This window comes from Podarcis muralis, chromosome 2 (genome assembly GCF_964188315.1).
Source record: "Podarcis muralis chromosome 2, rPodMur119.hap1.1, whole genome shotgun sequence".
In the NCBI taxonomy this organism is placed as follows: domain Eukaryota; kingdom Metazoa; phylum Chordata; class Lepidosauria; order Squamata; family Lacertidae; genus Podarcis; species Podarcis muralis.
Genome location: NC_135656.1, coordinates 109,434,673 through 109,457,492, shown reverse-complemented (window position 1 = coordinate 109,457,492; position 22,820 = coordinate 109,434,673). Strand labels below are relative to the sequence as shown.

General features: G+C 52.3%; 1 protein-coding gene across 1 annotated transcript; it reads right to left on the bottom strand.

Moving 5' to 3' along the window:
* Positions 1 to 16,306: 16,306 nt before the first annotated feature.
* On the bottom strand, positions 16,307 to 21,930 carry LOC114591963 (uncharacterized). The gene is made up of 3 exons (XM_077923533.1): positions 21,924 to 21,930; positions 21,461 to 21,775; positions 16,307 to 16,660 (listed from the first exon to the last, which is right to left on the bottom strand). Exons 1-3 carry the CDS (start codon positions 21,928 to 21,930, stop codon positions 16,401 to 16,403), a joined length of 582 nt encoding a protein of 193 aa, XP_077779659.1. The 3' UTR covers positions 16,307 to 16,400.
* Positions 21,931 to 22,820: the final 890 nt, after the last annotated feature.

Here is a 22,820-nt window from a genome sequence, read left to right as displayed (position 1 = left end):
GGCTAATTCCACCTGCCCCAGGGGGCGGGGACCAGACTGACTCACCACCACCATACCTTAAGAGGCCTCATTGAGGCCCTGGGACACCGCTGCTGTTGCTTCACTGTGAGTTCGAAAGGCCGCTCCCTCCTCAGGCTAATTCCACCTGGCTCAGGTGGCGGGGCCCAGACTGACTCACCACCGCCACACCTTAAGAGGCCTCATTGAGGCACTGGGATACCGCTGCTGCTGCTGCACCATGAGTTGGGAAGGCCGCTCCCTCCTCAGGCTAATTCCACCTGGCCCAGGGGGCGGGGACCAGACTGACTCACCACCACCATACCTTAAGAGGCCTCATTGAGGTACTGGGACACCGCTGCTGTTGCTTCACTGTGAGTTGGGAAGGCCGCTCCCTCCTCAGGCTAATTCCCCCTGGCCCAGGGGGCAGGGCCCAGACTGACTCACCACCGCCACAGCTTAAGAGGCCTCATTGAGGCACTGGGACACCGCTGCTGTTGCTGCACCCTGAGTTGGGAAGGCTGCTCCCTCCTCAGGCTAATTCCACCTGGCCCAGGGGGCGGGGCCCAGACTGACTCACCACCGCCACAGCTTAAGAAGCCTCATTGAGGCACTGGGACACCGCTGCTGCTGCTGCTGCTGAACTGTGAGTTGGGGCAGGCCGCTCCCTCCTCAGGCTAATTCCACCTGGCCCAGGGGGCGGGGACCAGACTGACTCACCACCACCATACCTTAAGAGGCCTCATTGAGGCACTGGGACACCACTGCTGTTGCTTCACCGTGAGTTGGAAAGGCCGCTCCCTCCTCAGGCTAATTCCACCTGGCTCAGGTGGCGGGGCCCAGACTGACTCACCACCGCCACACCTTAAGAGGCCTCATTGAGGCACTGGGACACCGCTGCTGTTGCTGCACTGTGTGTTGGGGAAGGCAGCTCCCTCCTTAGGCCAATGCCACCTGGCTCAGGGGGCGGGGCCCAGACTGACTCACCACCGCCACAGCTTAAGAGCCCTCATTGAGGCACTGGGACACCGCTGCTGTTGCTTCACTGTGAGTTGGGGAAGGCCACTCCCTCCTCAGGCTAATTCCACCTGGCCCAGGGGGCAGGGCCCAGACTGACTCACCACCGCCACAGCTTAAGAGGCCTCATTGAGGCACTGGGACACCGCTGCTGTTGCTGCACCCTGAGTTGGGAAGGCCGCTCCCTCCTCAGGCTAATTCCACCTGGCCCAGGGGGCGGGGCCCAGACTGACTCACCACCGCCACAGCTTAAGAGGCCTCATTGAGGCACTGGGCCACCGCTGCTGCTGCTGCTGCTGAACTGTGAGTTGGGGCAGGCCGCTCCCTCCTCAGGCTAATTCCACCTGGCCCACGGGGCGGGGACCAGACTGACTCACCACCACCATACCTTAAGAGGCCTCATTGAGGCACTGGGACACCGCTGCTGTTGCTTCACTGTGAGTTGGAAAGGCCGCTCCCTCCTCAGGCTAATTCCACCTGGCTCAGGTGGCGGGGCCCAGACTGACTCACCACCGCCACACCTTAAGAGGCCTCATTGAGGCACTGGGATACCGCTGCTGCTGCTGCACCATGAGTTGGGAAGGCCGCTCCCTCCTCAGGCTAATTCCACCTGGCCCAGGGGGCGGGGACCAGACTGACTCACCACCACCATACCTTAAGAGGCCTCATTGAGGTACTGGGACACCGCTGCTGTTGCTTCACTGTGAGTTGGGAAGGCCGCTCCCTCCTCAGGCTAATTCCCCCTGGCCCAGGGGGCAGGGCCCAGACTGACTCACCACCGCCACAGCTTAAGAGGCCTCATTGAGGCACTGGGACACCGCTGCTGTTGCTGCACCCTGAGTTGGGAAGGCCGCTCCCTCCTCAGGCTAATTCCACCTGGCCCAGGGGGCGGGGCCCAGACTGACTCACCACCGCCACAGCTTAAGAAGCCTCATTGAGGCACTGGGACACCGCTGCTGCTGCTGCTGCTGAACTGTGAGTTGGGGCAGGCCGCTCCCTCCTCAGGCTAATTCCACCTGGCCCAGGGGGCGGGGACCAGACTGACTCACCACCACCATACCTTAAGAGGCCTCATTGAGGCACTGGGACACCACTGCTGTTGCTTCACCGTGAGTTGGAAAGGCCGCTCCCTCCTCAGGCTAATTCCACCTGGCTCAGGTGGCGGGGCCCAGACTGACTCACCACCGCCACACCTTAAGAGGCCTCATTGAGGCACTGGGACACCGCTGCTGTTGCTGCACTGTGTGTTGGGGAAGGCAGCTCCCTCCTTAGGCCAATGCCACCTGGCTCAGGGGGCGGGGCCCAGACTGACTCACCACCGCCACAGCTTAAGAGCCCTCATTGAGGCACTGGGACACCGCTGCTGTTGCTTCACTGTGAGTTGGGGAAGGCCACTCCCTCCTCAGGCTAATTCCACCTGGCCCAGGGGGCAGGGCCCAGACTGACTCACCACCGCCACAGCTTAAGAGGCCTCATTGAGGCACTGGGACACCGCTGCTGTTGCTGCACCCTGAGTTGGGAAGGCCGCTCCCTCCTCAGGCTAATTCCACCTGGCCCAGGGGGCGGGGCCCAGACTGACTCACCACCGCCACAGCTTAAGAGGCCTCATTGAGGCACTGGGACACCGCTGCTGCTGCTGCTGCTGCTGAACTGTGAGTTGGGGCAGGCCGCTCCCTCCTCAGGCTAATTCCACCTGGCCCAGGGGGCGGGGACCAGACTGACTCACCACCACCATACCTTAAGAGGCCTCATTGAGGCACTGGGACACCGCTGCTGTTGCTTCACTGTGAGTTGGGGCAGGCCGCTCCCTCCTCAGGCTAATTCCACCTGGCCCAGGGGGCGGGGCCCAGACTGACTCACCACCGCCACAGCTTAAGAAGCCTCATTGAGGCACTGGGACACCGCTGCTGCTGCTGCTGCTGCTGAACTGTGAGTTGGGGCAGGCCGCTCCCTCCTCAGGCTAATTCCACCTGGCCCAGGGGGCGGGGACCAGACTGACTCACCACCACCATACCTTAAGAGGCCTCATTGAGGCACTGGGACACCGCTGCTGTTGCTTCACTGTGAGTTGGGAAGGCCACTCCCTCCTCAGGCTAATTCCACCTGGCCCAGGGGGCGGGGCCCAGACTGACTCACCACCGCCACAGCTTAAGAGGCCTCATTGAGGCACTGGGACACAGCTGCTGTTGCTGAACTGTGAGTTGGGGAAGGCCGCTACCTCCTCAGGCTAATTCCACCTGGCCCAGGGGGCGGGGACCAGACTGACTCACCACCACCATACCTTAAGAGGCCTCATTGAGGCACTGGGACACCGCTGCTGTTGCTTCACTGTGAGTTGGGGAAGGCCACTCCCTCCTCAGGCTAATTCCACCTGGCCCAGGGGGCAGGGCCCAGACTGACTCACCACCGCCACAGCTTAAGAGGCCTCTTTGAGGCACTGGGACACCGCTGCTGTTGCTGCACCCTGAGTTGGGAAGGCCGCTCCCTCCTCAGGCTAATTCCACCTGGCCCAGGGGGCGGGGCCCAGACTGACTCACCACCGCCACAGCTTAAGAGGCCTCATTGAGGCACTGGGACACCGCTGCTGCTGCTGCTGCTGAACTGTGAGTTGGGGCAGGCCGCTCCCTCCTCAGGCTAATTCCACCTGGCCCGGGGGCGGGGACCAGACTGACTCACCACCACCATACCTTAAGAGGCCTCATTGAGGCACTGGGACACCGCTGCTGTTGCTTCACTGTGAGTTGGGAAGGCCACTCCCTCCTCAGGCTAATTCCACCTGGCCCAGGGGGCGGGGCCCAGACTGACTCACCACCGCCACAGCTTAAGAGGCCTCATTGAGGCACTGGGACACCGCTGCTGCTGCTGAACTGTGAGTTGGGGAAGGCCGCTCCCTCCTCAGGCTAATTCCACCTGGCCCAGGGGGCGGGGACCAGACTGACTCACCACCACCATACCTTAAGAGGCCTCATTGAGGCACTGGGACACCGCTGCTGTTGCTTCACCGTGAGTTGGAAAGGCCGCTCCCTCCTCAGGCTAATTCCACCTGGCTCAGGTGGCGGGGCCCAGACTGACTCACCACCGCCACACCTTAAGAGGCCTCATTGAGGCACTGGGATACCGCTGCTGCTGCTGCACCATGAGTTGGGAAGGCCGCTCCCTCCTCAGGCTAATTCCACCTGGCCCAGGGGGCGGGGCCCAGACTGACTCACCACCACCATACCTTGAGAGGCCTCATTGAGGTACTGGGACACCGCTGCTGTTGCTTCACTGTGAGTTGGGAAGGCCGCTCCCTCCTCAGGCTAATTCCCCCTGGCCCAGGGGGCAGGGCCCAGACTGACTCACCACCGCCACAGCTTAAGAGGCCTCATTGAGGCACTGGGACACCGCTGCTGTTGATGCACCCTGAGTTGGGAAGGCCGCTCCCTCCTCAGGCTAATTCCACCTGGCCCAGGGGGCGGGGCCCAGACTGACTCACCACCGCCACAGCTTAAGAGGCCTCATTGAGGCACTGGGACACCGCTGCTGCTGCTGCTGCTGAACTGTGAGTTGGGGCAGGCCGCTCCCTCCTCAGGCTAATTCCACCTGGCTCAGGTGGCGGGGCCCAGACTGACTCACCACCGCCACACCTTAAGAGGCCTCATTGAGGCACCGGGATACCGCTGCTGCTGCTGCACCATGAGTTGGGAAGGCCGCTCCCTCCTCAGGCTAATTCCACCTGGCCCAGGGGGCGGGGCCCAGACTGACTCACCACCACCATACCTTAAGAGGCCTCATTGAGGTACTGGGACACCGCTGCTGTTGCTTCACTGTGAGTTGGGAAGGCCGCTCCCTCCTCAGGCTAATTCCACCTGGCCCAGGGGGCAGGGCCCAGACTGACTCACCACCGCCACAGCTTAAGAGGCCCCATTGAGGCACTGGGACACCGCTGCTGCTGCTGCACCGAGAGTTGGGGAAGGCCGCTCCCTCCTTAGGCCAATGCCACCTGGCCCAGGGGACGGGGCCCAGACTGACTCATCACCGCCACACCTTAAGAGGCCTCATTGAGGCACTGGGACACCGCTGCTGTTGCTTCACTGTGAGTTGGGAAGGCCTCTCCCTCCTCAGGCTAATTCCACCTGGCCCAGGGGGTGGGGCCCAGATTGACTCACCACCGCCACAGCTTAAGAGGCCTCATTGAGGCACTGGGACACCGCTGCTGTTGCTTCAATGAGTGCCTCAATGGGATGGCCACTCCCTTCTCAGGCTAGTTCCACCTGGCCCAGGGGGCGGGACCCAGACTGACTCACCACCGCCACAGCTTAAGAGGCCTCATTGAGGCACTGGGACACCGCTGCTGTTGCTGCACCGTGAGTGGGGAAGGCCGCTCCCTCCTCAGGCTAATTCCACCTGGCCCAGGGGGCGAGGCCCAGACTGACACACCTCTGCCACAGCTTAAGAGTCCTCATTGAGGCACTGGGACACCACTTCTGTTGCTGCACCGAGAGTTGGGAAGGCCGCTCCCTCCTCAGGCTAAATCCACCTGGCCCAGGGGCGGGGCCCAGACTGACTCACCACCGCCACAGCTTAAGAGCCCTCATTGAGGCACTGGGACACCGCTGCTGTTGCTGCACCGTGAGTTGGGAAGGCCGTTCCCTCCTCAGGCTAATTCCACCTGGCTCAGGGGGCGGGGCCCAGACTGACTCACCACCACCGTACCTTAAGAGGCCTCATTGAGGCACTGGGACACCGCTGCTGTTGCTGCACCCTGAGTTGGGAAGGCCGCTACCTCCTCAGGCTAATTCCACCTGGCCCAGGGGGCGGGGCCCAGACTGACTCACCACCGCCACAGCTTAAGAGGCCTCATTGAGGCACTGGGACACCGCTGCTGCTGCTGCACTGTGAGTTGGGGAAGGCCGCTCCTTCCTCAGGCTAATGTCACCGGGCTTAGGGGGCGGTGCCCAGACTTACTCATCACCGCCGCACCTTAAGAGGCCTCATTGAGGCACTGGGACACTGCTGCTGCTGCTGCTGCACTGTGAGTTGGGGAAGGCCGCTCCCTCCTCAGGCTAATGCCACCTGGCTCAGGGGGCGGGGCCTAGACTGACTCATCACCGCCGCAGCTTAAGAGGCCTCATTCAGGCACTGGGACACCGCTGCTGTTGCTGCACCCTGAGTTGGGAAGGCCGCTCCCTCCTCAGGCTAATTCCACCTGGCCCAGGGGGTGGGGCCCAGACTGACTCACCACCGCCACAGCTTAAGAGGCCTCATTGAGGCACTGGGACACCGCTGCTGCTGCTGCACTGTGAGTTGGGGAAGGCCCCTCCCTCCTCAGGCTAATTCCACCTGGCCCAAGGGGCGGGGCCCAGACTGACTCATCACCGCCACAGCTTAAGAGGCCTCATTGAGGCACTGGGACACCGCTGCTGTTGCTGCACCCTGAGTTGGGAAGGCCGCTCCCTCCTCAGGCTAATTCCACCTGGCCCATTGGGCGGGGCCGAGATTGACTCACCAGCACCATACATTAAGAGGCCTCATTGAGGCACTGGGACACCGCTGCTGCTGCTGCACTGTGAGTTGGGGAAGGCCGCTCTTCTCAGGCTAATTCCACCTGGCCCAGGGGGCGGGGCCCAGACTGACTCATCACCGCCACACCTTAATAGGCCTCATTGAGGCACTGGGACACCGCTGCTGTTGCTGCACTGTGAGTTGGGGAAGGCTGCTCCCTCCTCAGGCTAATTCCACCTGGCCCAGGGGGCGGGGCCCAGACTGACTCACCACCGCCACAGCCTAAGAGGCCTCATTGAGGCACTGGGACACCGCTGCTGTTGCTGCACCGTGAGTTGGGAAGGCCTCTCCCTCCTCAGGCTAATTCCACCTGGCCCAGGGGGTGGGGCCCAGATTGACTCACCACCGCCACAGCTTAAGAGGCCTCATTGAGGCACTGGGACACCGCTGCTGTTGCTTCAATGAGTGCCTCAATGGGATGGCCGCTCCCTCCTCAGGCTAGTTCCACCTGGCCCAGGGGGCGGGACCCAGACTGACTCACCACCGCCACAGCTTAAGAGGCCTCATTGAGGCACTGGGACACCGCTGCTGTTGCTGCACCCTGAGTTGGGAAGGCCGCTCCCTCCTCAGGCTAATTCCACCTGGCCCAGGGGCGGGGCCCAGACTGACACACCACCACCGTGCCTTAAGAGGCCTCATTGAGGCACTGGGACACCGCTGCTGTTGCTGCACCCTGAGTTGGGAAGGCCGCTCCCTCCTCAGGCAAATTCCACCTGGCCCATTGGGCGGAGCCGAGACTGACTCATCACCGCCACACCTTAAGAGGCCTCATTGAGGCACAGGGACACCGTTGCTGTTGCTGCACTGTGAGTTGGGGAAGGCCGCTCCCTCCTCAGGCTAATGCCACCTGGCTCAGGGGGCGGGGCCCAGACTGACTCATCACCGCCACAGCTTAAGAGGCCTCATTGAGGCACTGGGACACCGCTGCTGTTGCTTCACTGTGAGTTGGGAAGGCCGCTCCCTCCTCAGGCTAATTCCACCTGGCCCAGGGGGCGGGGCCCAGACTGACTCACCACCGCCACAGCTTAAGAGGCCTCATTGAGGCACTGGGACACCGCTGCTGCTGCTGTACTGTGAGTTGGGGAAGGCCGCTCCTTCCTCAGGCTAATGTCACCTGGCTTAGGGGGCGGTGCCCAGACTTACTCATCACCGCCGCACCTTAAGAGGCCACATTGAGGCACTGGGACACTGCTGCTGCTGCTGCTGCACTGTGGGTTGGGGAAGGCCGCTCCCTCCTCAGGCTAATGCCACCTGGCTCAGGGGGCGGGGCCTAGACTGACTCATCACCGCCGCAGCTTAAGAGGCCTCATTGAGGCTCTGGGACACCGCTGCTGTTGCTGCACCCTGAGTTGGGAAGGCCGCTCCCTCCTCAGGCTAATTCCACCTGGCCCAGGGGGTGGGGCCCAGACTGACTCACCACCGCCACAGCTTAAGAGGCCTCATTGAGGCACTGGGACACTGCTGCTGCTGCTGCACTGTGAGTTGGGGAAGGCCCCTCCCTCCTCAGGCTAATTCCACCTGGCCCAAGGGGCGGGGCCCAGACTGACTCATCACCGCCACAGCTTAAGAGGCCTCATTGAGGCACTGGGACACCGCTGCTGTTGCTGCACCCTGAGTTGGGAAGGCCGCTCCCTCCTCAGGCTAATTCCACCTGGCCCAGGGGGCGGCGCCAAGACTGACTCACCACCGCCACAGCTTAAGAGGCCTCATTGAGGCACTGGGACACCGCTGCTGTTGCTGCACCCTGAGTTGGGAAAGCCGCTCCCTCCTCAGGCTAATTCCACTTGGCTCAGGGGGCGGGGCCCAGACTGACTCACCACCGCCACAGCTTAAGAGGCCTCATTGAGGCACTGGGACACCGCTGCTGTTGCTGCACCCTGAGTTGGGAAGGCCGCTCCCTCCTCAGGCTAATTCCACCTGGCTCAGGGGGCGGGGCCCAGACTGACTCACCACCACCACAGCTTAAGAGGCCTCATTGAGGCACTGGGACACCGCTGCTGTTGCTGCACCGTGTGTTGGGAAGTCCGCTCCCTCCTCAGGCTAATTCCACCTGGCCCAGGGGGCAGGGCCCAGACTGACTCACCACCGCCACACCTTAAGAGGCCTCATTGAGGCACTGGGACACCACTGCTGTTGCTGCACTGTGAGTTGGGGAAGGCCGCTCCCTCCTCAGGCTAATGCCACCTGACCCAGGGGGCAGGGCCCAGACTGACTCACCACCGCCATGGCTTTGGGAGGCTGCTGACACTGCTTTGACACTGCTGCTGCTGCTGCACCGTGGGTGTTGAGGAAGGCCACTCCCTCCTGTAGGCCCACTCCACCAGGCCTAGGGGGCAGGGCCCACACTCGCCACCGCTACAATTTTAAGGACACTGGTGTTGCTGCAGCAAATGTTAAAAATGTTTTTATATATTTTAAAGTGTTTTCAAGGGGTTTTTACTTTTTACTTTGTTGTACCACCGTGAACGGTGGCTTTTATTTTGTTCCGTTTTATTTTGGTTTGGGGTTGTATATTGAGTGGGGTGGGGATTTGTTTTGTTTGGTACAATTGTTTTTGGTTTGATTTGTTTTTCTATTTTGTAAATGGAGGTTGGTTTGAGGCCGTAGTGGGGCGAGGGAGGTATGGCGGTGGGGGCAGATGTCATAGGCGAAGGGGATCGAGATACAGATATGCTCGTACCCCTTCCAATCTTCACCCCATTCCGAGGGACGAAGGTAGGGTGAGCAAGGATTACTCACCTCCGTCACTGGTGTTGTGCAATGCCAGGTCTATAGGCAACAAAACCGCCACCCTGCGAGATTTCTTTATCTCTCAGGGGGTCGACCTGGCCTGTGTGACGGAGACCTGGGTGCGCGAAGGGGAAACTGTTACCTTACGAGAGATGGCGCCCCTGGGTTTCTCCGTCCTCCACCAGTCGCAGACTGTGGGCCGGGGGGGAGGGGTGGCATTATTAATCCGGGAAGATTGTTCTTTCAGGGCTCTACCATCGCCATCGATCCCTGGCATTGAATGTGTTGGCCTGGTGTGGGGCTCCGAGGTGAGCTTGGCTGTCTGGCTGGTGTACCAGCGGGCTCGCCCGCAGAGGCTGATGGACCCTGATAGATTCCGTCAGGCCTTGCGGGACCTTGCTCCCCCTGGCGACTCATTGACTGAGCTTGTTGAGGGCTGGAATATCCAGCTCCTAGCAGCCATCGATGAGATCGCACCTAAGCGCCCTCTGCGACCCCGCAGAAACCAGGCTCCCTGGTTTACCGAGGAGCTCCGGAAAATGAAGCGGGACCTCAGACAGCTAAAGCGAGTATTGCGGGGTGCCCGTGACGGAGCCTCAAGAACATCTTATACGGTTTTTATGAAAACCTACGAGATGGCAGTGAAGGCCGCTAAGAAGTCCTACTTCTCGGCCTCCATTGCCTCCGCTAGCTCTCGCCCAGCGCAATTATTTAGTATAATTAGGTCTTTAACGTCCCTTGAAGGACAGCCAAATTTAAATAATAATTTGACACACAGCTGTGAAGCATTTGCGAGCTTTTTTGCAGAGAAGGTCCTGTTGCTCCGCCATGACCTCCCTGCCAATTTGGATACAATAAAGGAACTGGAGGCCCCTCGACTGTCCTCGGGTCCAGTATTGGACCACTTCGACCGGATATCCCCAGCCGATGTGGACAGACTCCTCCGAGCTGGAAAGCCCACCACCTGTCCTCTTGACCCGTGCCCGTCTTGGCTGATTAGAGCGTGTCCAGATGAGGTGCAGGCCCCCCTGGGTGATATCATCAATTTGTCCCTTGGCACCGGGATATTCCCAGGGGAACTGAAGGAGGCAGTGTTGTGCCCACTCTTAAAGAAAACATCATTAGATCCCTTAGATCTATCCAATTACCGCCCGGTTTCGAATCTGGGTAAGGTGATTGAGAGAGCGGTTGCTGAACAGCTTGGTAGGTTTCTCGATGAAACATCGGCTCTGGATCCATTCCAGTCCGGCTTCCGCGCTGGTCATGGGACCAAGACGGCTCTGGTGGCCCTAACAGATGATCTCCGCAGGCAGCTGGATCGAGGCGGGTTGGGGCTGCTGATTCTTCTAGACCTGTCAGCAGCCTTCGACATGGTCAATCACAAACTCCTGGACCACCGCCTTGCTGACGTGGGGATCCAGGGCACAGTCCTTCAATGGCTGTGCTCGTTTCTCTCTGGTCGGGGACAGAGGGTGGCACTTGGGGGGGAATTGTCATCGCGCCACTCCTTGGTGTGTGGAGTGCCTCAGGGTGCGATTCTCTCCCTGATGCTTTTTAATATCTTTATGCGCCCCCTCGCCCAGCTTGTCCGGAGTTTTGGGCTGGGTTGCCATCTGTATGCCGATGACACCCAACTCTATCTGTTGATGTATGGCCATCCTGACTCGGCCCCAGACACACTGACCAGATGTCTGGAGGCTGTGGCTGGATGGTTACGTGGGAGCCGGTTGAAGTTAAATCCTTCGAAGACAGAGGTCCTCTGTCTGGGACGGGGCAATATAGGATTGAGGGGGCAACTCCCATCTCTTGTGGGGGTGCAATTAGTGCCAGCATCATTCGTTAAGAGTTTGGGTGTAATCTTCAATACCTCCCTCTCTATGGAGGCACAGATTACAGCTATAACAAAGGCGGCATTTTTTCATCTCCGCCAAGCTAAGCAGTTGGCTCCATATGTCTCTCGCCCTGACCTAGCCACTGTGATCCACGTGACGGTCACCTCCAGACTGGATTATTGTAACTCGCTCTACGTGGTGCTGCCCTTGAGACTGACCCAGAAACTCCAGCGGGTGCAGAATGCTGCAGCGAGACTCCTTACAGTGCTATACCAGCTGCACTGGCTCCCGGTGGAGTACAGGATCAGGTTTAAGGTGCTGGTTTTAACCTTTAATGCCCTATATGGTCTAGGATCCTCATACCTACGGGACCGCCACTCCTGGTATGTCCCACAGAGACATTTACGGTCTGTAAATAAAAACATCTTGAAGATCCCAGGCCACAGAGAGGTTAGGCTGGCCTCAACTAGAGCCAGGGCTTTCTCGGCTGCGGCTCCAATCTGGTGGAACGCTCTGTCACAAGAGACTAGGGCCCTGCAGGACCTGACATCTTTCCGCAGGGCCTGCTAGACAGAGCTGTTCCACCAGGCCTTTGGTCAGGGCGCAGCCTGACCCCCTCCTCTGGCAATCTGCACAGAATGTTGCTTAATGGTTGCCATTAATTTGATTTTAATTAATTTTATAATGAATGTTTTTAGAATGTTGGATTATTTTGATTGTTGTTAGCCGCCCTGAGCCCAGCTTCGGCTGGGGAGGGCGGGATATAAATAAAAATTTATTTTTATTATTATTATTATTATTATTTATTATAGTTGCCTTGCTGTGTTCAATCAGTTTCAGTTGTTTCCTGATGGGGTCTGTTTTATTGCGACCAGGGACGAAGGCCGTCTGGTCTAGGACTATTAATTTGTACAGGACTTTAGGAAAAATTTTAGGCGGTTAGCCGAGATTGATGTGAAAATCTTGTAGTCTTGGTTTATTAGTGAGATCAGGCGGTATGATTCTACTTTGAGTTTGTCTTTGAGTGGTTTGGGAATAGACATTGCTTTGATGTTGTTAAATAGGCAGGTCATGTAAGGCATTAGAGGTTTGTAGTGATCAGGTGGGATTGCTGTGAGGAATTATAACAAACATAGAGTAAGCCATCTGTGTCAGCATTGCGTTGGCTGGGTTTAAACTATGGTATTTTGATATGATTTTTGATCAATCCATACTTCTGCATCCCTGTTCCATTTCTCTTTCTTGACAAGTCATGTACACAGCCCAGCTGCCAGTTGCTGCATCAGGCATCCTGGGTCATAAAGATGATACTTAGCTTTGACGTAGCCTTCCTGATTTTGTTAATCTTAGGGCCAGGAAACAGACTTTCAAATGAAGGTGATAAAGATCCCTATCCTCCTTGCCATCCTTCTTATCATGTATATTGCTTGTTTATGACCTCCGGGGGTTGCCAAATGCACTCCTTTGTAGTTTTGTTTTATTTACCCCAGAAGTATGTATGCTTAATTAGCTTTTGTAGTGTAACTTTGTCCCCACGTGGGGTTTGTTGAAATGCTCAGAGGAAATCTGATTCGTTCTTACGAACATGGTGTAAAAAGTTCTTTTGTGAATAAAACGACCTGGGCCGACTGGCTCATACATACTGTTGCTGTATGTAGGTTTTATTTTATTTGTTTTTTATCCTATATTTTTTATCCTATATTTTGGAAATGTACATCCAGGGGTTTTTTTTTCCCTTTAAATTTTTTGGGTCTCCTAAGAGAGTGGGGCCCTAAGCTACAGCTTGTTTTGCTTATATGGTGGTACCTCGGGTTAAGAACTTAATTCATTCTGGAGGTCTGTTCTTAACCTGAAACTGTTCTTAACCTGAAGCACCACTTTAGCTAATGGGGGCCTCCCCCTGCTGCCACACCGCTGCTGCGCGATTTCTCTCATCCTGAAGCAAAGTTCTTAACGTGTCGTAATATTTCTGGGTTAGCGGAGTTTGTAACCTGCAGCGTATGTAACTTGGGCCAGCGAGGAGGCCAGGGGAGAATTAGCTGTAGGGTCTCAAAACGGGTGATCTTCATAAAAATGGAGGGGGAGGGAAGAGAAGGGAAATAAAAGAACAGGCTGAATTCAAATTAAAGGTCAGTCGCAATAGCTCTGTCTTACAGGCCTGGTGGAAGGAGGTTAAATCCTGCAGGGCCCTAGTCTCATGGGCCAGAGCATTCCACCAGGTCGGAGCCATCACTGAAAAGGCCCTGGTGGAGGATAGTCTGACTTCCTTAGGGCCCGGGACCTCTAAACTATGGTTATTCATGGACCTTAAGGTCCTCTGTGGGGCATACCAGGAGAGGTGTTCCTGTAAATATGAGGGCCATAATAATAATAATAATAATAATAATAATAATAATAATAATAATAATAGTGATAATGATGATGAAACTCAAAAAAGGGAGGGGAGGGAAGTTGAGGGGAAAGTACAGTAGATTTGTACTGGCTAAAATGTTTGTAAAAGTTGGAGGGGTACATTTTGGTGCACGTCCAGCCTCTGTTAGAGGAATTTCCTCACTTGGAGCTTCCTGTGTTGTTGGCCTACTTCACTGGCTCTTGCTGGATTAAAACATGACTGAGATGCGAGGGACCATGCAGTTGTTTGGACACAAGAGCCACCTTGAACTCTGAGAATCCTCAGTTTAGAAGCCTGCTGGACCATCTCAAAACATCTATTGCAAAGGAAACTTCTGTCATTTTATTAATGGTAAATGCATTACTATTTCTTCTCAGCTTTTCCAGTCCAAATAAAAATTCCAGGTCTCAACCCAGAGATAAAAAAGGGGGTTGCAAACATCGTGCAAAGCAAAGGGAATGTTATTTTCAGACTAATAGTAATTTTATTATTTATACCCTGCCCATCTGGCTGGGTTTCCCTAGCCACTCTGGGTCGCTTACAACATATCTAAAAACATAATAAAAACATTAATCTTCCCTAAACAGGGCTGCCTTCAGATGTCTTCTAAAATAAGATAGTTGTTTATTTCCTTGACATCTGATGGGAGGGCGTTCCACAGGGCGGGCACCACTACCGAGAAGGCCCTCTGCCTGGTTCCCTGCAACCTTACATCTTGCAGTGAGGGAACTGCCAGAAGGCCCTCGGAGCTGGACCTCAGTGTCCGGGCAGAATGCTGGGGGTGGAGATGCACTTTGGGTATACTGGGCAGAGGCCGTTTAGGGCTTTAAAAGTCAGACCCAACACTTTGATTTGTGCTCGGAAATGTACGGGGAGCCAGGTAAGATAATAATAATAATAATAATAATAATAATAATAATAATAATAATAATAAATTTTATTTATATCCCGCCCTCCCCAGCCAAAGCCAGGCTCAGGGCGGCTAACAACAATAAAAACAGTACAACAGTACAACACAACACTCTAAAATCATTCATTATAAAATTAATTCAAAACAAACCACTGACAACCATTGGGCCAGAGCTCCGCGAAGATTGCCAAAGGAGGGAGTCAGACTGTGCCCTGGCCAAAGGCCTGGTGGAACAACTCTGTCTTGCAGGCCCTGCGGAAAGATGTCAAGTCCCGCAGGGCCCTAGTCTCTTGTGACAGAGTGTTCCACCAGATCAGAGCCACAGCCGAAAAAGCCCTGGCTCTAGTTGAGGCCAGCCTAACCTCTCTGTGGCCTGGGACCTTCAAGATGTTTTTATTTGAAGACTGTAAGTTTCTCTGTGGGACATACCAGGAGAGGCGGTCCCGTAGGTACGAGGGTCCTAGGCCGTATAGGGCTTTAAAGGTTAAAACCAGCACCTTAAACCTGATCCTGTACTCCAGAGAGAGAGCCAGTGTGGTGTAGTGGTTAAGAGCGGTAGTCTCCTAATCTGGGGAACCGGGTTCACGTCTCCGCTCCTCCACTTGCAGCTGCTGGGTGACCTTGGGCCAGTCACACTTCCCCACTCACCTCACAGAGTGTTTGTTGTGGGGGAGGAAGGGAAAGGAGAATGTTAGCCGCTTTGAGACTCCTTAAAGGGAGTGAAAGGCGGGATATCAAATCCAAACTCTTCTTCTTCTTCTTCTTCCACCGGGAGCCAGTGCAGCTGGTATAGCACAGGATGAATGTGATCTCGCAGCGAGGACCCCGTAAGGAATCTCGCTGCAGCATTCTGCACCCGCTGGAGTTTCTGGGTCAGTCTCAAGGGCAGCCCCACGTAGAGCGAGTTACAATAATCCAGTCTGGAGGTGACCGTTGCATGGATCACAGTGGCTAGGTCAGGGCGAGAGATCCTTTAAGACCGGTGCTATATAGTCCCAGTGGCCACTCCCAGACACTAGTCTAGCTGCTGCATTCTGGATTAGTTGTAGTTTCCAGGTCACCTTCAAAGGTAGCCCCATGTAGAGCACATTGCAGTAGTCCAAGCAGGAGATAACCAGAGCATGCACCCCTCTGGCGAGAAAGTCTGCGGGCAGGTAGGGTCTCAGCCTGCATACCAGATGGAGTTGGTAGACAGCTGCCCTGGACACAGAATCGACCTGTGCCTCCACGGAAAGCTGTGAGTTCAGAATGACTCCCAGGCTGCGCACCTGGTCCTTCAGGTCCTTTCTGTTGGGATGCATCCGGGGAGATGGGGGCAATTGGCAGAGCTCCAGCTGGCTCCAGCAGCCGGGTGAACCAGAGTTCTTGGAACAACATTAAAACTGTGACTCAAGCCTCAGAAACCTTTAGAGACTGAGCACACAAGCCAGCAGAGATAAGAACTCTTTGCAACGGAAGGGCAGACAGAGGCATATGTAAGCATATTTACAAGCATTTAATTCAGCATTAGGACAAAGGAAAAACATGTCCGCTTCCCTTCATGTCCAAGCAAAAGCTTCCAGCAGGCTGTGCTGGAAGTAAACAGACATGTGACATACAACAACTCCACATGCCTGTTCTAAATGTGGAACAGAACAATAGCATAACACTTTCTGTTTGAGTCAGTGTCTCATAGGAGCAGGCTCTGCATGAGTTGGCACCAGGGTCTCCTCCAACGGGAGAGCGTGAGGCTTCCTTGCTTGGGGGAAATGAACTCAAATGCTGGTCTTTCAACAGAGCTGATGCCCTCAAACTGCTTCCCATCGTTTTGTGCAATTCACAAGAAAATAGACTTCAAGGCCACTTGGTTTTTTTAAAAAAAATGGTACAGGCAGGAGGGTGAAGGTTTCCTTTGGGGGGGGTGATATCAGAGTATGTACATTGCACATGGCCACCATCTTAAAGAGCATATGGCTAGAAAAATGAAAGGAGCAGTCCTTCAAGGCAGAAAGGCATTTGTTTCAGGGTTGCATTCATGAGGAAAAGAGTTCCCATTTTCTCTCCTGGGTGGGTCTGCGCTGCTTTCTTGCACCTCTGGTGACCCAGGAGGCAGAAATCCATTTGCCAAGCCACCAGCAAGTTGAGTAATGTCATTGACTCTCCTTTTCCGTTTCCGACATATACACACTGTGAAACAGAGCACCAAAAAGATGGCAAGCCCTACTGCGGCGTAAGCACAATCATGTCTGCGTCCTGAAACTGGAAAATAGAAAAAGTCAGCGGTCATGCTTCTGACACCCTTTAAGTGCAGCTGTACCGTGGAAAGAGCTATGTGTGGCATCATTCCACACCAAGAAGGCTAGATAGAACCAGACCTATGTGCCTTAAAATCATAGATCTGTAGAGTTGGAAGGGACCACAGAGGTCATCTAGCCCAACCTCATGCAAAGTAGGAGTCTTTGGCCCAACTTTAACCCGTGACCCTGACATCAAGAGTCTCATACTCTACCATATGAGCTTTCAGCCATTATGGCAGGAGGCACAACAAACCTGTTTTAATGTCTACTGGTATGAGTCTATGATTTATTTTGTGTTGCCTTTATAGCATGCCTCTCCTTCAAAGGTTAGGTTTAGGTTTATATGTCACTTCCCATGACAACAAGCCCCCAAAGGATTTACAGCTAAAGTAAAAATACAATAAAAATACACAGACATATTACTAATAGGGCTGACTTCCCACCTCACACTCCATTCCCAAGTAAGACAGATGCTGGTGCCAGGAGCCAGGGCCGAATTTAGGTTTGATGAGGCCCAAAGCTACTGAAGGTAATGGGGTCCTTTATATGTCCAGCTGCCCTTTGTCAACAACAAATTGTTGCTGATTTTTGTGTTGAATATATGCTATATGGTAATTTATGTTCCTAATAGGTCCACACAACAAAAAAAACACTGTTGCTGTATGTAGGTTTTATTTTATTGGTTTTTTATCTTATATGTTGGAAATGTACATCCAGGTTCTTTTTCCTTTAAGTTGTTTTGGAGGCCCCCAAGTGAGTGGGGCGTAAATCCGGCACTGACCAGGAGGCCCAGTGGAATGCTAAGCTCCTTCCCACCAGTGTCTCCTGCATACAGGGCAACCAAGGCCATCTCAGGGCCAGAAATGGGCCTAAGTACAACATTAATCTCATCCAAGTAGTCTGGAGTTCAGGAACCGCCTGCTCAAAAACCTTGCCTAGGAAGAGACATTTGCAAGCAGGCTATCATGATTCAGATCTTCTGAGCTCAGGGAGGGTTTCTTAAGGGGTGGTCTCTCCTGTCAGAGAGGCATTTGTTTACTTCCTTGGCATCACTAGTGTCCCATCCCTGTCAGATATGATGAGCCATGAAGCGTTGTAGCCACCATCCAAGCACCTTGTCCACATCCTTGAGCCTTATCAATGGGGAATCGCCCATTAACACCCGGCCAGAATACTGCCTGGACACCTCAAAGTGACTTGCTATAATAGCAGAATCTGGGTCCCTACAAGTGATTGTATCCTCAATATTACTGAGAGAACTACTGGGGGATCCACCTTTCGGCCAGCATATAAAAAGGTCTCACACTGCCTGTAAGGTGTGCTAGACATCAAGGACACAACTGAAGAAGAGAAGGAAGTCTTTTTCATTGCCTTTGCCACCACAAAATAGGCTTGACAGTGAGCACACAATTGGGTTTGATTGTATTTACTGGGAGTCTTCGCCCACTTGCATTATTGCCATCTTCCTGCTTGTTCCATTGCCCTCAGCTATTGGGTTCAGCGGGACGCAGGTGGCGCTGTGGGTTAAAGCCTCAGCACCTAGGACTTGCCGATTGAAAGGTTGGCGGTTTGAATCCCCGCGGCGGGGTGCGCTCCCGTTGCTCGGTCCCAGCGCCTGCCAACCTAGCAGTTCAAAAGCACCTTCGGGTGCAAGTAGATAAATAGGGACCGCTTACTAGCGGGAAGGTAAACGGCGTTCCGTGTGCTGCGCTGGCTTGCCAGATGCAGCTTGTCACGCTGGCCACATGACCCGGAAGTGTCTCCGGACAGCGCTGGCCCCCGGCCTATAGAGTGAGATGGGCGCACAACCCTAGAGTCTGGCAAGACTGGCCCGTACGGGCAGGGGTACCTTTACCTTTTTATTGGGTTCAGCAAGCTGGAAGCCTTGAGAGGAAGACTGGATTTCTATGGACTACAGCAACTTCCCCACCCTGATCCTCCAGGTCTGCTCTAATGCTGCACTGAAAACCCAGAAGGAATTAAGTGGGACAGGCAAATTCTCCTTGTTGCCCCACTCAGGTCTCAGTTATAGATGGCGCGTAAGAGAGCAAGCATGCCTCCCTCCAAGATCCATTTTATTATTCCTACAACAATGTGAGGTGGGCTGAAGAGTTAGTGACTAGCTAAGGATCACACAATGATCTTCATGTCTGAGCAGGGATTTGAACCTTGATTTTCTCAGTTCTAGTGTGACATTCTGACCACTTATCCACCCTGGCTTTTAAAAGTAAAGGTAAAGGGACCCCTGACCGTTAGGTCCAGTCATGGACGATTCTGGGGTTGTGGCGCTCATCTCGCTTTACTGGCCGAGGGAGCCAGCATACAGCTTCCAGGTCATGTGGCCAGCATCTGGCAAACCAGAGCAGCGCACGGAAATGCCATTTACCTTCCCGCCAGAGCGGTACCTATTTATCTATTTGCACTTCATGCTTTCAAACTGCTAGGTGGGTAGGAGCAGGGACTGAGGAACGGGAGCTCACCCCGTCGTGGGGATTCGAACTGCCAACCTTTCGATCGGCAAGACCCAGGCTCTGCGGTTTAGAGCACAGCGCCACCCGCATTCCCTACAAAAACTGACAACCACCCCAAATGCCTGCCAGACCATAGAGTTCCTTCCAATGCTAGTCATAGCAGACCCATTCAAATGAACAGAAGTGATTAACATAGGTCCATTCATTTCAGTGAGTCTATCTGAGTAAAAAGTATTTTGATGCAGTCCGTAATACATCGCTAGTGATCTGTGGTTCATCTTTTCATCTTTTAATAAATAAAATTCTTATAATAGAATACTGTTATTTTAAAAAAAACCTGCCCTGAGATTTTATGGAGAAGTGTGGGTAGTAAATTCTATTATTAATAATAAAACTGATAGGAACAAATGCAAACCAAAAAGAAATTCATGCAAGCAGCCGTCCTCACCCCGACCTCTTCCCCCACCCTCAACCCCAGTGGTGAATCCATTTGACAGTAACTTCAGAACCTCACCAGGTACGCTAAGGAAGACTCGATGGAAACAAATGTTTCCCATGAAATCTTCAAGTTGGTATACTCCAGCAAGCTGTTTGTTGGTGTCATTATAATAATAATATAGTCTCTCTTTTTTTAGGGACTTCTCTTGTTAACATTCCCAAGAAGAACGTCTCAGCCTTTTTTGAGGAAGGTTTTCTTTTTTAATATCTTTTTAAATTTAGCGTGGCAACATCAACACATTGGAAGTTGCTGCTGCTTGATTGTTAAAAACATGCAATCCCGCAAAGCGGTTTACAAAAGATTAAACTGGTAAAAGCAAGCAATACTTGAAAACATACAAAAGTTAAAATACTCAAGCAGATCAAAATTACCTCAGCTTTCTAAGCAATTGGGTAGGCTTGTCTAATCAAGAAAGTGTACAGTGAAGGCATGTGCTTCATCTCAAAAGGCAGGGAGTTCCAAAGTCTAAGTAAGTGCTGCCACAATAAATGATGGAGTTATTACAGATGCAGAACGGATATTATGTAGCACTAGTGATACCAGGAAGGCAGCTTCCCTGTATTCTTTTCAGCACCTTCTGAAGATATTGGTACTTTGACAATCCTACACATCTAAATGTGCATTCATATTTAGGCAAACATACTTGATTGTTTAGGCAAGCATACTTGGTTGCTTCTTAATCCCTAAAAACCTTCCACCTGTAAGAATATTTTGCCTAGGGTAGCCACACAACTCTGTGAGTTAGTTGTGGTGTGAACTTGGTTTTTTCTGGGCTACATGCCATGCTCAGTTGTGGAAGTGGCAAAGTATTTAAGAGAACGGACATGTTCTGTACTGTGATCAGAATAGTTTAATAGCCCTACAGCTCTGCTGTTTACTCACTAGCATGAGTGAGGAGGGATAATATCAAAACAATATACCCTCTCCTACCTTCTTTAACATCCTCATATGTTCAGGATGCTGAGAATTGTTAGGAGAGCCCTCCTATCACCCACACAAGAACTACCATTTCCAGAATTCTCCGGAATTATCTCTAGGCAGATTCCTTCCATGTTCTGTATTCCCATGCTGTGGAGACTCTAATTGCAAACTTGCAAAGCTGCCTGCAAATCATGGATTCCAACACAACCACCTGCCAGACCATAGAGTTGGGTCCAATGCTAGTCATAGCAGACCCGTTCAAAAAAACAGATGTGATTAACATAGGTCCATTCATTTCAGTGAGCCTACTCTGAGTAAAAGGTATTTGGATACAGTTCATAATACGTCGCTGGTGATCTGTGGTTCATCTTGGTGGGTCACAAGTTATTTGCAAGCCTATGTAATCAACTGCTGACCTTTATAGCAGGTTTTACTTTTGTATTTGTTTTTTAAGAAAAATATTTGTACCATGAATTAGGGGCTGAATTATATCAGATATGGGGAGTTTGTAGCAGGGAATGGATTGATATATTAGAAATGATCATCCTAGAGGAACCTTCTAGTATGGAGAAGTTTTCAGAAGGACAAATCATGGAAAGTGCAGATAGAAGGCAACTTATTAATGGTATTCATATGAAACTATGAATAGGACAAAGTGGATCACATCTTAAGAGATACATGATTTTATTGCACTATGAAGGGCACCTTTGTCCAGAAACAAAAACTCTAGGAGCATCCTTCCTTGAATCTAGGAAACCTCTAAAGCTCCTTGAACAGAACAAATATATAACAAACAGAAATGAATAAAAGGAACCAGTGTCTCCTCCCCCAGTGGCTGTGAATCTAGATGTCAATCACATCAGAAACTTACCAGGTATATTAAGGAAGAACTGAAGCACACAGGATCCATTTTGCTGATGAACAAGCTGGTACTCTCCAGCGAGTCCTTCATAAGCATATTTGATAGTAAGGCCACTGTCAGATATATAGAATTGCTCTGCATCCGGGTTGACACTGTGATTCAGGTGCCCCTTGTCTGTGCTCAAGATGTATTGCCAAGAAGAGGAGGAATGGTTCTTCTTGGATAAAGCAAGACTATTGGAATGGTTCAATATATTATTAGGAATGATCGTCCCAGAGGCACCTTCTGGTATGGAAAGATTAGCTGAAGGGCACTGCCCAGGGTCTAGAAATAAAAAAAAAAAGATGCATTTATTTAAAATAGGGCAAGAGTAGCTATCAAAATAGTAGGGAAGCATGATGTGAAAATACGATGCAAGAAATGTATTTTTGTTTTATTGCAAACTATCCTGAGATCTGTGCTCTTACCTTACCGTACATCAGTATACAGGTAGGTGTATTCCTACTATCTTGTTACTTTTTTGTTTTTCTTTTCAACTCTCTTTCTTTCTTTCTTTCTCACTCTGTCTTTGAATAAATGAAATTCTTATAATAGAATATTGTTATTTTTAAAAAAAACCCTGCCCTGAGATTTTATGGAGAAGTGTGGGTAGTAAATTCTATTATTAATAATGATAACTGATAGGAACAAATGCAAACCAAAAAGAAATTCATGCAAGCAGCCGTCCTCACCCCGAACTCTTCCCCCACCCAAACCCCCAGTGGTGAATCCATTTGACAGTAACTTCAGAACCTCACCACGTTGGAAGTTCCTGCCTATTTATTTATATACCGCTTGATTGTTAAAAACAAACAATCCCACAAAGCGGTTTACAAAAGATAAACCGGTAAAAGCAAGGAATACTTGAAAACATACATAAGTCAAAATACTCAAGCAGATCAAAATTACCTCAACTATCTAAGCATTTGGGTAGGCTTGTCTAATCAAGAATGTTTTTAGTGTACAAGAATGTTTTGAAAAGTGTACAGTGAAGGCATCGGCTTCATCTCAACAGGCAGGGAGTTCCAAAGTCTAAGGAAGTGCTGCCACACTAAATGATTGAGTTATTACAGATGCAGAATGGATATTATGTAGCACTAGTGTACCATAGCATACCATAGCAGACCCGTTGAAATTAACAGATGTGATTAACATAGGTCCATTCATTTCAGTGAGTCTACTCTGAGTAAAAAGTATTTGGATACAGTCCATAATACATCGCTAGTGTTCTGTGGTTCTTCTTGGTGGGTCACAAGTTATTTGCAAGCCTATGGATTCAACTGCTGGCCTTTATAGCAGGTTTTAGTTTTGTATTTGCTTTTTAAGAAAA

Coding starts and splice junctions, on each gene's coding strand:
- LOC114591963 (XM_077923533.1), bottom strand. Junction 16,661..21,460: donor GTTCTTCCTTAATATACCTG/GTAAGTTTCTGA, acceptor TCTATTTTCCAG/TTTCAGGACGCAGACATGAT.